General features: G+C 44.6%; 1 protein-coding gene across 1 annotated transcript in view; it reads left to right on the forward strand.

Moving 5' to 3' along the window:
- Nucleotides 1-15268, forward strand: part of gcn1 (GCN1 activator of EIF2AK4) — a 51154-nt gene that overhangs the window by 22583 nt on the left and 13303 nt on the right. The window contains exons 32-46 of the mRNA XM_083784526.1: nucleotides 259-453; nucleotides 1396-1642; nucleotides 1917-2038; nucleotides 2176-2290; nucleotides 2497-2676; nucleotides 3171-3391; nucleotides 4877-4945; nucleotides 5028-5166; nucleotides 6170-6366; nucleotides 6733-6875; nucleotides 7545-7662; nucleotides 8004-8219; nucleotides 8823-8987; nucleotides 10078-10239; nucleotides 10807-10899. Coding sequence (XP_083640652.1) covers nucleotides 259-453; nucleotides 1396-1642; nucleotides 1917-2038; nucleotides 2176-2290; nucleotides 2497-2676; nucleotides 3171-3391; nucleotides 4877-4945; nucleotides 5028-5166; nucleotides 6170-6366; nucleotides 6733-6875; nucleotides 7545-7662; nucleotides 8004-8219; nucleotides 8823-8987; nucleotides 10078-10239; nucleotides 10807-10899 — 2382 coding nt within the window. The remainder of the gene's footprint in view (nucleotides 1-258; nucleotides 454-1395; nucleotides 1643-1916; nucleotides 2039-2175; nucleotides 2291-2496; nucleotides 2677-3170; nucleotides 3392-4876; nucleotides 4946-5027; nucleotides 5167-6169; nucleotides 6367-6732; nucleotides 6876-7544; nucleotides 7663-8003; nucleotides 8220-8822; nucleotides 8988-10077; nucleotides 10240-10806; nucleotides 10900-15268) is intronic.

Raw genomic sequence — 15268 nt, forward strand, 5'->3', positions numbered from 1 at the left:
TCCGTTCATTTGTGGCAATCATTCCCCGGCTTCCTCGTTTACGTCACTGCGTTTTTCAGTCGGGGACTTTGTCCATCCCTGCTATCCTTGCATCATTTCTCCATCCATATGTATGTACACTGAAGCTGTACAAGTTGTCAGCAAGTCTCTGCAGGAATGTCAAGAAGACAAATTAACATATTTGTAGTATTAATTACACAGATTCAAGTCGTTTGTATTCTGATCGACTGTAAAATGTTTTTGTTGTCGGTTTTCCAGGACAATGTCAGCTGCCTGCTGCCTGTGTTTGAGGAGTTTCTGAAGAATGCCCCCCAGGATGCGAGCTACGACTCTGTTCGCCAGAGTGTGGTCATCCTTATGGGCTCCCTGGCCAAACATCTGGACAAGAGTGATCCCAAGGTTAAGCCCATTGTGGCCAAGCTGATCACAGCCCTCTCCACTCCATCACAACAGGTACTGGACTGAGTGGACTCGCTCCTCCCTACTCATCCTGTGTTGTTGTAAATGATTCTTTGATGCTGTGTACAGCAGTGGTTTTCAACAGGCCAGATTACTGCTAAATTATTGATGGTAAGAACCATATGGTCCCTTAGGCTCTGTAACTCGGTGTACAAATTTGGTTCCATTTATATACACTGAGAGTTTAATTTTACACAGTGTAGATTGGGGTCCCAGAAATAAACATTTTCATCAAATGAGGGCACGGTGGCACAGTTGGTAGTGCTGTCGCCTCAGTTAGAAGGTCCTGGGTTTGATTCCCGCTCGAGGCGCTGTGGGTGCTGGCGCTGTGGGTGTTTCTTAACTCCATCAGTGCCCATACCCGAGGCAGGGTTGGCCAAAGGGCCTTTCTGTGTGGAGTTTGCATGTTCTTCCCGTGTCCCCTAGGGTAGGTACCCTCACAAAAAACATGCAGTAATCCTGGTCTCTAAACTTCCTCCCCGCCTGATGGAGGGGAAAGGAACTGGTTGGAATAACGTGTTCCTTCCACGCGCTACGTCCAACCAGGGAAACTCCCCCTGTCAGGTGTAAAGGAGCAACTTGGACACTCGAGCATGAAGGAAGCATGAGTTCAAGTCCGTTGCTCTCCCCATGTCCCCCATGTATGGGGACTAGGTTGGTGGAGGGTGTGTAGAGCCCAGGATCACATTAGATAATTGACACAGGGGTGAAAAATGGGTTACAAAATCGTGGGATAAAATGAAAACAGAAAGAAAATGAGGTTATCTGGCTTAAATGCATAACAAACTGGGGGTCCTTAAAATAAATAAATCTTGAGACTCACTGTCCTGTAACAGCATCCAAACAAGAAATTAATCGAGATCATAAATGGCGCAAAACATCTGAGCCATGAAGGCACACCTCAACGTGCTCTCTCTCGGTTCATTCGTCCATCAGGTTCAGGAGTCTGTGGCCGGTTGCTTGCCACCACTGGTCCCTGCCATTAAGGAGGATGCCGCGGGGATCGTGCGAAACTTGCTGCAGCTGCTGTTGGAGAGTGATAAGTATGCTGAGAGGAAGGGTGCGGCCTACGGGCTGGCTGGCCTGGTCAAAGGCCTAGGCATCCTGGCTCTGAAACAGCAGGAAATCATGGCCACACTGACTGACGCTATCCAGGACAAGAAAAACTTCAGACGCAGGGAAGGTGAGTGTGGTCAAGCCAGGTGTGGAAGCATCGTGAACTACTGTACTGTTAGTAAAGCCTAATGTTTTGCTGGGAGAAAAGAAGCGCATCAGAGTTCAACTTGACTCTGTCCAGTTTCAAGACACAGCATAATGGCTGACTGGTTTTTCTAAGCATTTTCCAGCTGTAGCATACTAACATTTGTTAGCTATTCTTGCTAGCTAGAACTCTGGAATTGTGAACCCATTGTTTTCCATCAGTTTAATCTCTCAGTCACTTATGTTTGCCTCTGTAGGTTCCCTGTTTGCCTTCGAGATGCTGTGTAACATGTTGGGGAAGTTGTTTGAGCCGTACGTCGTTCATGTGCTTCCCCACCTCCTGCTCTGCTTCGGGGATGGAAACCAATATGTTAGAGAGGTAGGTGGTAGTCTTCAAAAAGACTTAACAAGAGAAAGCAACAGCAGAGATGGTTATAGACATAACAGAAATATTATCTACACCCTGCTCAAATCACTCCTTCTCTGCTATGTGTTTGTCCTTCATGTCCTGTCCAGGCTGCTGATGACTGTGCCAAGGCTGTGATGAGGAACCTAAGTGCCCATGGTGTGAAGTTGGTGCTGCCCTCTCTCCTGGTGGCCCTGGAGGAGGAGTCCTGGAGAACTAAAGCAGGTTAGGCACATCTGCATGCGGTTAAAAAGTAGATGTAGTAAGTTAGTTTGTTAATAAGTTCAAGTTTTTGTGGGAGGGAGATTTCCAGTTCTAGAATTGACCTATCTATTAACATGAAACCAGATGTCCTCCTTTTTTGTCATTTTCCCCTGATTATGTTCCTGGTGATAGTTGTGACGTTTTCTCCTCCCGACTGCGTCCTTCAGGTTCTGTGGAGCTCCTGGGTGCCATGGCGTTCTGTGCTCCCAAGCAGTTGTCGTCCTGCCTCCCCAGCATTGTGCCTAAGCTGACGGAGGTGCTGACAGACTCCCATGTAAAGGTGCAGAACGCCGGCCAGCAGGCCCTCCGACAGATCGGCTCCGTCATCCGCAACCCTGAGATCCTTGGTAAGAAGCCATCTACGTTTCAGAGAGGCTGGATCAACTTCAACAAGTTTACAGATGTAAACTAGTGGGTGTAATTGTTTTCTGTACAAGCTCACACAGTCATAACAATAGAGAATAGATAGCAGGACAATATTATCAATTATACATGCATGCACCTTAAAAAAAAGCAGAATATCACAGTCTCGTGAAAGTAGGAGACATCATTGGGCATCGCCTGTCTCATGAGGATTCCAAGATCCTCATCAATTTTTTTTTATCAGGAATGTGGATAGTCCACAATTTGTTTTGAGACAGAATGAAGGCTAGATGGCTCTACAGGAGAGAACATGCTACCCAGGATTCAGTATTAAACCATAATGCGGTGCATGTGGTTCCAGAGGAACAGCACACCATTTCAGGACACAAGGGAGTAAAAGTACAGATGGTTACTTGCTCAAAATAAAGTTACACACTTATTGATTTGGATATAAACATTTTTATGGTTCATTTCTCAGCCATAACTCCCATCCTGTTGGATGCCCTCACTGACCCATCACGTAAGACCCACAACTGCCTGCAGACGCTGCTAGACACCAAGTTTGTCCACTTCATCGATGCTCCTTCCCTGGCCCTTATCATGCCCATCGTCCAGAGGGCCTTTCAGGACCGCTCCACCGACACACGCAAGATGGCTGCCCAGATCATTGGCAACATGTACTCCCTCACCGACCAGAAGGTACACAATACTGTGGAAATCATGTTTTAGTATTGTTATTGTTGTTGTTTTTGCGTGTTACTTTTTAAATACAATTCTTTATTTAAAGGTCAGATGAGTTAATTTCACAAATACAAACAAATAGCCCATGGCAATTACAGAGAGCATTACTTACAGTAGTTCAGTCAGACAACTCTTAGAATTAATTTAGAATATATATTTATTGAACATAATTGAGCATAGATATATGAAGCTTAGTTTGGTGTCAGGGCTCTGTGCCTATTCATTCCCTGTAACATTTTAGTTAGGTAACATTAACAGTAACATTTTAGTTAAGTTATAAGCCAAATAGAAATACAGGGAATTAATTAAGACCACATGGGGATCTAGAAACAGACTACAGGTGGATGCTGGTGGGATTTGCAAAACGTCATGAGCAGCAGGTTAGCAGCAAGCGAGGCAGGGAGCCAGCAGCAGCCATAGATATTAATTATTTTATTGCTGGCTAGCAGTTAGCATTTATGAAGTTCCCAATGCCACCAGTTTGCCACCCCCCCCCCCCCCCCCCCCCCCCCCACACACACACACACACACACACACACACTGTTTACCTTTCGTCAGAAGCTTTTACATGGCGGGAGCGGCGCGGTACAGAGGCACAAATTAAATCAGAAATTTGTATGGCAAAAGATCCACCAAGGACAGCTGTCCTGGATTCCGTCTTATGGACGTTTGAAAATCCTCCTTTCAACTTCTTTAAACGGTGATTATATTTTCAATGCCATAGCTGGAGCGGTGGGGCGTTGCCATAGCAACCGGACCGATGTGCGGCCGCTGTGCGGCTCAACCATTAGACACACGAGTATACGAGTATTCTGTATTTAAGTCCGACGTCATTTTGTAGTGCTACGTTACGTCCGGGTCCAAGTGGCACCAGCTCCCGTCCGTATCTCATTGTAAATAGAATATCTAAACGCGTGAATCTTTACAATGACGTTATTTTTCAGAAAGGAAGCCATTGAGGGTTAAAATGGGTCTTAATGCTTCAAACTCAAGTAGAATTATTAGTGTCCATGACAAAGAAAATATATGATGTGGAGACAATAATTATCATTATTATTATTTTTGAAGGTTAGAACAGTCCATTTGCCCAGTACAATATTTCGGGGGCATATTTAGAATGTGTGCAGGCTTGAGTATGTTGAATCTAGTTTGCAATTTATGAGGATTTAGTTGACACAATGAAATAAAATGGCGATAGTATCCAGTGTGGGGCAGACGGCCTGTCACAGCCAGCTTTGCAGATGCAGGTTTTCATAGTAAACTGCGACCTACGGTCTAGATCAAATAAATATATAACACAGTCAACTCAAAATACATGTTCACGTTTATTACACGTGCTGCGTGGGAAAGATATGGTGTGGCTCTGAAAGAGCTATCCATCTATAAAAATGAGATTGTAAGCAGAATCCCTTTGTTTAAGTGTGTGGTTACATTTACTTACAGGATTTGTCTCCATACCTGCCCAGCGTCATTCCTGGACTGAAGACCTCTTTGCTGGACCCAGTACCAGAGGTACGTAAGGTAGTACACGCAATTGAAAATGCCCTGTAAATGTGGAACCAATGCTAAGTTATGTTTATTACCTCCTCTCCAGGTGCGTACTGTCTCGGCTAAGGCGCTAGGGGCCATGGTGAAGGGGATGGGAGAGACAGCCTTTGATGACCTGCTGCCTTGGCTCATGGAAACCTTGGCCTCAGAGCAGAGCTCTGTAGACCGATCTGGAGCTGCCCAAGGTGAACACTCACTTATAGCAAACCATGCACCCCAAGCGCCTATCCCGACCCTAACTAACCTTGCGTCACCAGGCTTTCCACCTCGGAGGAACTGGTCTGGAGCGGATGGTGATTTACATCTACGTTGTAGTCTTGTTTTGTAGTCATCAGGCAGGAAACCACAAGGCGGAATTAAAAAGTACCCATTCATAGTACTGATTCCGCCTTGTGGTTTCCTGCCAGATGACTACAAATCATTGACTACAACATGACAAAAGTTACCATCCGCTCCCGACTGGATCATAAACCCGAAATGTAATGCTGCCCAGGCTAGAGGAGGATTATGGAAAGTGTCAGATGTGTCAACTTCAGCCCTGTTCTTTATGACAGTGGTTTTCAACCTTTTTTCATATCGAGGTCCATTATATATTCAGGCAATTGAGCCCCAGACCACTGGCACCATTATGAGATTTTGTCTCTCAATCCCAAAACCTACAATATTTTGTTATTGTTTGATTGTGTCCACAATTCCATGCTGTACGGATGTTGGTACCATGAAAAGAGATAACAGGCAAACGACAACGTTGATCAAGATAACAATTCTTCTACATTCTCTAATTGTGTAGACTTATTGTAAATTAAGTAGGGATGTTGGTACCATTAGGAGAGATAACAGGCAAACGTTGATCAAGATAACAATTCTTCTACATTCTCTAATTGCTAATTGTGTAGACTTCTTGTAAATTTAGTAATGCAGATGTTTAACATTAATTTAACTCCTGAGAGCGTAAAATGTAACCATTTTACACTTGAGAGTTAAATTTCTACAGTATAAGGCCAGAGTTCATTTGGTTACCAACTCCATCTAGCTGGGGACCACCTGGAACCCCCTCAAGGACCACTGGTGGTCCCTGGACCACTGGTTGAGAACCACTGCTATATGAGGATACACACAGGTACATTTGTGAGCGCAGTTTCACACATATAAAGTAAGATTGAGCACTACCTTCCTCCGTCTCCAAAGGTCTGGCTGAGGTGATGGCTGGCCTGGGAGTGGAGAAGTTGGATAAGCTGATGCCAGATGTGGTGCAGACAGCCAGCAAGGTGGACATCGCGTCTCATGTCAGAGATGGTTATATCATGATGTTCATCTACCTGCCCCTAACCTTTGGAGACAGGTTCACCCCCTACGTTGGACCCATCATCCCATGCATTCTCAAGGTAAGGACACAGGACAGTTAATTTAGCGCATTCAGATCATATTCTATTCAAGATCAAGAGTGACTTAAAATGAATGCAACCGTAGAATAATTCCTTTCATTTTGTAAACGTTGTTGAAAATAGTTATTTGACTAAATACATTCTACAACAACTACAGCTGTCTCCTGGATGTTTATACATTTATATAACAAGGTGACCTACTTTGAATGCATGTCGTTTGATGAACTTGTGCAGAAATGTCTTACCTCATGTCATGCAGAGAGTGAATCGAAGAACCCCTATCCTTGATGGTGCTCATGCCCTGCACTAACCATCAGGCCATATACAGGATCGCACTAACTTGTGTCCTCTGTTCCTATGCACCAGGCTCTGGCCGATGAGAACGAGTATGTGAGGGACACAGCCCTGCGCGCCGGCCAACGCATCATCAGCATGTATGCTGAGACAGCCATCGCCCTGCTGCTGCCCGAGCTGGAGCAGGGCCTGTTTGATGATCTGTGGAGAATCAGGTCAGACATAACTATGCTAGCTCATACACAATTAATGACCGTAATGTAGCTGTAATATTTATAGGATCAATAGTTGCTATTCATATGGCAGTTCGCTGAGCAATAGTGTAGGAATTGCTTACCAATTAACATTGGTTTATATTATGGTTTATTATGGTTCTTATTCTTTTGTATTTTGGAATGGAATGGTAAAAAAATCTCAATTCACTAATGTTGCATATAAACAAAACAGTGCACATGCTCAAGGAATTTGTGATTGAAAAATCAATCGATGTCATTTCCTAAAACCGTTCCTGGAAGGGGGACAATGACTCTTTTCATTGAAATGACTTCTATGTAAACCAAGATGTATTAGACCCCGCTCTAAATAGCCACTCAATAAAAAGGTTAACTCACGTTGCCATTTTGAGTGCGACCCATCACTTTTTTTAAGTGATATTGTGTTGGGATATCGCACCAGAGGATTCAGAGCGGGGTGCAACGGGAACAAAACATTTCTGTCTACTACTACTCTTTCCCAGAACAACAGTAGGGATTGGCAGAGGGGAAGGGGAATTGGTCAGTGGTCAACAATAACTAATATTGGGGTGAAAAATAAATACATTCATAATATTATGCTGGCCTGACTTATTTTATTAACTGAGCCTCCATGTCACTTTTGGGACACAGGTTCAGCTCCGTACAGCTGCTGGGTGATCTGTTGTTCCATATCTCTGGAGTGACAGGAAAAATGACAACTGAGACCGCCTCTGAGGATGACAACTTTGGCACTGCTCAATCCAACAAGGTGTGCATTCTGCTGTAATGTTTTGATTCATAAAGTTCATTCGACGACATTATTTATACATTTTTTAATAATTAACTTGTTTGTTTATGTAGGAGCTGGGCCTGCCGTTTAAAATAGTGATACAAATGATTATAACATCAGATTGATGGATTAATAGGTCGATAAAACTACCGAATCCAACCTCCGGCTTATCTCACATGTCTGTCCTCTTTCCGCCCCTTGGTTTCCTCTCTCTCTATGCTAACCTATCTGAAATACAGCATGAAAAATGTCAACACATAAATAGATAAATCATATTAACATTTCTGTAAAGAGATGTTGTCATTAATGACCCCCCACAGGCCATCATTGGTGCTCTTGGTCCCGAGCGGCGTAACCGTGTCCTGTCAGGGCTGTACATGGGACGCTCAGACACACAGCTGGTTGTGAGGCAGGCTTCACTCCACGTGTGGAAGATCGTGGTGACCAACACCCCACGGACCCTCCGAGAGATCCTCCCCACCCTCTTCACCCTGCTGCTGGGTTTCCTGGCCTCCACCTGCCCGGACAAGAGAACGGTACAGTACTATTGCCACTGACATCTTTGTCAAGTGGCAATAGTGTTTTTTTATGGTTTTATTTATTTGCAGGAAAAGGAGGGGAGGGCGGGTTTCAGCAGGAAACCTTGCAGTTTGTGCTGAAACATGTTGGGTTACAAAAAGGTGCCAAGGGTGGTGCTAGAGAAAAGGCCATGGGTCACCCAGAGATCAGTAGAGTTCATCTCGGGAGAATGTGGCAAATGTTATGGCCATCAAGCCTGTAGTTTTCGAGATACTGTTGTTGTGGATGAAAGTAGTGAAGGTGCAGACCAACACAGCCATCCAGAGAGCCCAGGCGCTAGTGGGGATAAAAGTGTAATAAAATGAATCAGCATTATTGATATTATTACAGCGTGACGCTGCAAGAAGCGAGCCGTCTATGAGAAGGTCTGTGTGTCTGTCTCTCTGCATAGACACTCTGCTAATCTCACAAACTGATGGGCCGATGAGCACCAAACTTTGCATGCACACTGCCAGTAGGTCAGAGAAGACGTACCTCAACAATGTCCACATTGGAGCACACCGGTCCCATGTGGATCTTGAGATCCACCTGATTCAATTTTTTCTTCTTCGTCATTTCAGATTGCTGCACGGACACTGGGTGACCTGGTGCGGAAACTGGGAGAAAAGATTCTCCCAGAGATCATTCCCATTCTGGAGGAGGGGCTCCGCTCCGACAAGAGTGACGAGAGACAGGGGGTCTGCATTGGCCTCAGTGAGATCATGAAGTCTACTAGCAGGGATGCGGTAAGTCTCTTGTCTTTTATTTCTCACAAACTCACAACGTGTCTGTAGATCAGCTATTTTCAGCGTTGACATTTAGAGGGAAAATGGGGGTGAACCAAGAAAAAGCTGTTCGAGATTCTGGTCAACAAACTATGGTATATAAGGGTTAAGGGTATAATTAAGTGGATATTGACAATATTAATATCCAATATTGCAGGATTTGTATAATGGAGGATAGGCTTGCTTGTTATACACTACTGGAATATTAATGCTGTCTATAGATATTCCACAGTAAACAAAATATCTAATCTTCTAGACTGAAAGTAATTTCTGCTTCAGATAATCATGAAGGTCAGGTTATTTTTTCCTTTAAAGGGACACTTCACCCTTTTTGCAAAAAAATATATGTTAATGACGTTTAGAAGCTTTAGAACACTTTCCTGGGGGTCTTTATGTGTGTAATATGTGGTTTTAGATATTTTAGATTGTAGCAGTGAGCCTGTTGTCTCTGATGTCATGGACACTGGGCTCACTTCCTTCCTGGACTACATGTTGTCTCAGTAAGACAGCTCTCCCCCTATCCGCAAGGAGGAGCAGTGCACCAAAGAATTATGGGAATTGTAGTCCAGGAAGGTAGTGAGACCAGTGTCCATGACATCAGAGACAACAGGCTCACTGCTACAATCTAAAATAACTAAAACCACATATTACACACATAAATACCCCCAAGAAAGTGATCTAAAGCTTCTAAACGTCGTTAACATATATTTTTTTGCAAAAAGGGTGAAGTGTCCTTAAACCTTCAGATAAAATGGCATCATGGCTAAGAATGGGCTGAAGATTAATGGCTCAAGAACAGTGTTAATTTTGTTGACTAAGACTAAATGACTAAGGTTTTTGATATTTAGTCGACTAGACTTAAGACTAAAGAATTTCAGATGACTAAATAGGACTAAAACTAAATCAGAATTTGCTGTCAAAATTAACACTGCTTTTGAGAATTTGGAATGGAATGGAATGGAATTTTCAGTGCCATTTGCGGAATAATATATAAATCTTGAGCTTGCTATGGAAGAGTATTAGCCCAACGTGTTGTGTCATTGATGTCCAGGTGCTGGTGTTCTCAGAGTCCCTGCTCCCCACCGTGAGGAAGGCACTGTGCGACCCCCTGGAGGAGGTACGGGAGGCTGCAGCCAAAACCTTCGAGCAGCTCCACGCTACCATCGGCCACCAGGCTCTGGATGACATCCTGCCCGCCCTGCTCCGGCAGCTGGTGAGTTGGAACAGATGGCAAACTGCACTTTAGAATGAGTTTGAAGCCCATTGAAAAGGATAGACCTAATTGACCCAATTTTCCCAGTAAAGTTTATAAAGATCATGAATGATCAAGATCAACCAATTAGTCTTAAAGCTGTTAACCGAAACTTATTTTTAATGAATAAAACTGTATTTTGACCAAGTAACAAGTAAACCTGAAGCTCATAAGACTATATCTCTCCTGGATAAGCAGGGACCTGGGTTCGAAACCTGTTGCCATATTTTATTTATTACGATAAGCCTTCTGTTTCAAACTCTTATGTTGTATTTAATTATTTCTTCTAGCAGTTGAGTTTATTACAATAGAAGAAAATGTCAAACCCAAACTTTTGGGTTGTTGTGAGCTGCTTCTCATATATTTATCACTGAATTGAATTGTGTGTTAAACAGTAGAGTTCAGAGACCCATGAATTTCTGATTAACTTATTTGGTGCTTACTACAGTACAACAGAACACATGAAATGTGTGAAATTATGTACAGTATTATACATAATGATTTAATAAATGACATTTTTATTGAAAGGATGACGAGAAGACGGCTGAGTTTGCCTTGGATGGACTGAAACAAGTGATGGCAGTGAAGAGTCGGTCTGTGCTGCCTTACTTGGTTCCAAAGGTAAGCCATGCTACCTTGTACACTGCAGGGTTTCCTGCACAATGTTGTTGGCATGGCGCTGCGCCATGCTTGAAATAAATCGCGCCATGCCAAGCTGCAAAAATATATATATATTTTTTCTTTTTTTTAGGGGGCTAGTGAATCATGGTGTGTGATATGAAATGTCCAGTACCTCCCCAGTGCCTCCCCAAGTGCCACCCCAGTGTCTGCCCTGCAGTGTCTGCCCAGTGCCTCCCCAGTGTCCGCCAAGTGCCTCCCCAGTGTCTGCCCAGTGGCTCCCCAGTGTCTGCCCAGTGGCTCCCCAGTACCTCCCCAGTGTCCCCCGAGTACCTCCCCAGTGTCCCCCTGAGTGCCTCCCCAGTGCCTCCCCAATGTCTCCCCAGTGGCTGCAGTTTCTCCCCAGTGCCTCCCCAGTGTCTCCCCAGTGTCTCCCCAGTGCCTCCCAGTGTCCCCCTGAGTGCCTCCCCAGTGTCTCACCAGTGCCTCCCCAGTGCCTCCCCAATGTCTCCCCAGTGGCTGCAGTTTCTCCCCAGTGCCTCCCCAGTGTCCGCCAAGTGCCTCCCCAGTGTCTGCCCAGTGGCTCCCCAGTACCTCCCCAGTGTCCCCTGAGTGCCTCCCCAGTGTCCCCCTGAGTGCCTCCCCAGTGTCCCCCTGAGTGCCTCCCCAATGTCTCCCCAGTGGCTGCAGTTTCTCCCCAGTGTCTCCCCAGTGTCTCCCCAGTGCCCCCCTGAGTGCCTCCCCAGTGTATCCCCAGTGCCTCCCAGTGTCCCCCTGAGTGCCTCCCCAGTGCCTCCCCAGTGTCTCCCCAGTGCCTCCCCAATGTCTCCACAGTGGCTGCAGTTTCTCCCCAGTGCCTCCCCAGTGTCTCCCCAGTGCCTCCCAGTGTCCCCCTGAGTGCCTCCCAGTGTCCCCCTGAGTGTCTCCCCAGTGCCTTCCAGTGTCCCCCTGAGTGCCTCCCCAGTGTCTCCCCAGTGCCTCCCCAGTGCCTCCCAGTGTCCCCTTGAGTGCCTCCCCAGTGTCTCCCCAGTGCCTCCCAGTGTCCCCCTGAGTGCCTCCCCAGTGCCTCCCCAGTGCCTCCCCAGTGTCTCCCCAGTGTCTCCCCAGTGCCTCCCCAGTGCCTCCCCAGTGCCTCTCCAGTGCCTCCCCAGTGCCTCCCAGTGTCCCCCTGAGTGCCTCCCCAGTGTCTCCCCAGCGTCCCCTCAGTGCCTCCCCAGTGTCCCCCTGAGTGCCTCCCCAGTGTGCCCCCGAGTGCCTCCCCAGTGTCTCCCCAGTGTCTCCAATAGCAATACAATACAAGAGCAATAAATTAATCTTAATTTATTAATCTAATTAATTAATCTAATTAATTAATTAATCAAAACTGCACTGTACAGTATAATTAAGTATAAAGGCTTAATTGGTTTAAAAAAACAAAAACTTACTATTCTGTCTACTGAGCTTCCAAATTGAACACTTACCACCACTCAAATTACAATAAATTAAGCAGGTAGTCTTATCAGGATCCTATATTAATTCATGTAATGACGATTTATTTGGTAAATTTGTAAGAAATAAGGACCTTTTGGATTTTGTTTTAACATAATTGTGGAGGATTTCACGGAAGTCACATCTTTATGTCAACACAATTTGCATGTGTCTGTTTTAAGATTTATACTCTGTTAGATGGGCAGGAGAGGTGTACTTGACCACGCAACCGCTAATCAAAGTGGCTGAGTGTTCTGGTAGGTTAACAGGACTATAGCCATATGCAGTCTACAGGGTCTGCATATGGACATGGAAACAGGAGGGGGAACATTTTTTAATAGAGCACCGAAGTCCTGACATCACTGTCAGTAGAGGGCGCCAGTCCACAGGTTCGTGTACTTTTTATTTGATCGCCATAGGGGGATTTTAGATCTCTTCATATAAGAACGGAGTTGAAAAATAAATATCATCCCGGCCTTTTCACTCATGGATATGAAGCATCGACTGAAGGTGGAAATGTACAAATATACCCAAAGAGTGACACAATAAGCGTTAGAAACGAGTCAAACAACCCAGAGACTACATTTCCGGGTAGTATTTTTTTTAATTGATATTTAATGTTTCGTGGTTAGTACGAGTCGAGTCACTTACGTCAACGAGGAATCTCAGGAACGCAATTTGTTGACAGCTGGGCGTGACGTATATTAGCAGCGACATTGCTTTCATATGTAGTTTCAAGGCTTTTGCGGCTTCTCCCTAAAGTTCCCATAAAGTTCACTTGAAAGTTACGTTTGAGAAACGTATAATTATACATTTACGGTATGACAACAGCGAACGTTATTATGAAACATGAAGGACCTGGCTACTCTGCTTCTCTCTTGTGTCGTCTCACTCGTCTGCCGTTACTTCTCGACATGCAGTGGACTGAGTGGAGTTGAGCTGTATGTAGCTCCGCCCTGGCGATTTGTAAGCCCATCACTGCCGCTTTTGCAACACAGTGTGGGCTTGTAGGTCAGCTTAAAAAAAACTGCAAAAAGCAGGCTGGAACGTGCAGAGGTATTGCAGTGTTTTTTGAGTGGTGCAACCACTCCAAGGAACAGCAATGTCCGTGTCCGCCTATGTGTCCGCCTATGTGTTAATGAGCACGAGTATGACTATTAGTACCAGTAGGGGCGCTGTTTGCCAGAAACGGAGAGAGAGATAGTGCTGTACTGTTGCCTGCTAATGAGAGAGAGAGAGAGAGAGAGAGATAGGGGGGGGGGAGTTGCACCACTTAGTTCACACGGGTGTGATTATTTTATACAGTACGTGCCAGGATAGTAGGTGATGTCCCCATGTAAACAAAGCCATACATTAGCATTTCTATGGCCGAGGGTCGTTAGACTGGTGGGGATGGGCAACAACAACCGCAGGCAGCCCAGTATATATTGCTTTCGGGGGAACATTTTTTAATAGAGCACCGAAGTCCTGACATCACTGTCAGTAGAGGGCGCCAGTCCACAGGTTTGTGTACTTTTTATTTGATCGCCATAGGGGGATTTTAGATCTCTTCATATAAGAACGGAGTTGAAAAATAAATATCATCCCGGCCTTTTCACTCATGGATATGAAGCATCGACCGAAGGTGGAAATGTACAAATATACCCAAAGAGTGACACAATAAGCGTTAGAAACGAGTCAAACAACCCAGAGACTACATTTCCGGGTAGTCTTTTTTTTTATTGATATTTAATGTTTCGTGGTTAGTACGAGTCGAGTCACTTATGTCAACGAGGAATCTCAGGAACGCAATTTGTTGACAGCTGGGCGTGACGTATATTAGCAGCGACATTGCTTTCATATGTAGTTTCAAGGCTTTTGCGGCCAAAGTAATTAATTTTTTTCCAGAAACTGGCTGTATCAAATATGAATGACCATCATTAACGACGTACAGCCACCCCCCTGACAGAAAGGCCGGGATGATCGGTTTATCTTTCAAACACAGTTCTTATATGAAGCGACCTAAAATCGCCATATGGTGTTTTCAATGCAAATAAAAAAATACATTAACCTGTGTGTGTACTGGAGCCCTCTACTGAAAGTGACGTCAGACTTCGGTGCTCTATAGCATTGTTTCCCAACCTTTTTTCTGCCAGGGCACACTTTTCATAGCCAAAAAATCAGAGGGCACACCTAGATATACGGGGGGTACATGTGTGTGTGTGTATATATATATATATATATATGTATATATATATATATATATATATATAATATATATATACACACACACACACCACCACACAGCTGCTACAATGTATTTGAAACCAGAACAACATACCTTATTTGTTCTCATATACACAAGATGGCAAGTTTTATATATTTAACAAAAAATATTTTTTATATTTATATAATTTATTTCCTGACCTACCAATGCGAATACAATTGCTAATTGCTTTCATCACGTCACGCATGATCAACAAAGTTTGAGTACATGCAGTGCACATTGCACACACAGAAAGTCACTTTCTGACTTTGTCTGTGTTGTGTATGTGCCCGTGTCGGTCGCAATCTGGACACACTGAATCACACATGTTTGTAAACGTCAGTCAGGCAAGAAATACTTCTCCCTAAAGTTCCCATAAAGTTCACTTGAAAGTTACGTTTGAGAAACGTATAATTATACATTTACGGTATGACAACAGCGAACGTTATTATGAAACATGAAGGACCTGGCTACTCTGCTTCTCTCTTGTGTCGTCTCACTCGTCTGCCGTTACTTCTCGACATGCAGTGGACTGAGTGGAGTTGAGCTGTATGTAGCTCCGCCCTGGCGATTTGTAAGCCCATCACTGCCGCTTTTGCAACACAGTGTGGGCTTGTAGGTCAGCTTAAAAAAAACGGCAAAAAGCAGGCTGGAACGTGC

This window comes from Protomyctophum parallelum (genome assembly GCF_964188405.1).
Source record: "Protomyctophum parallelum genome assembly, chromosome: 15".
Taxonomy (NCBI): Eukaryota; Metazoa; Chordata; class Actinopteri; order Myctophiformes; family Myctophidae; genus Protomyctophum; species Protomyctophum parallelum.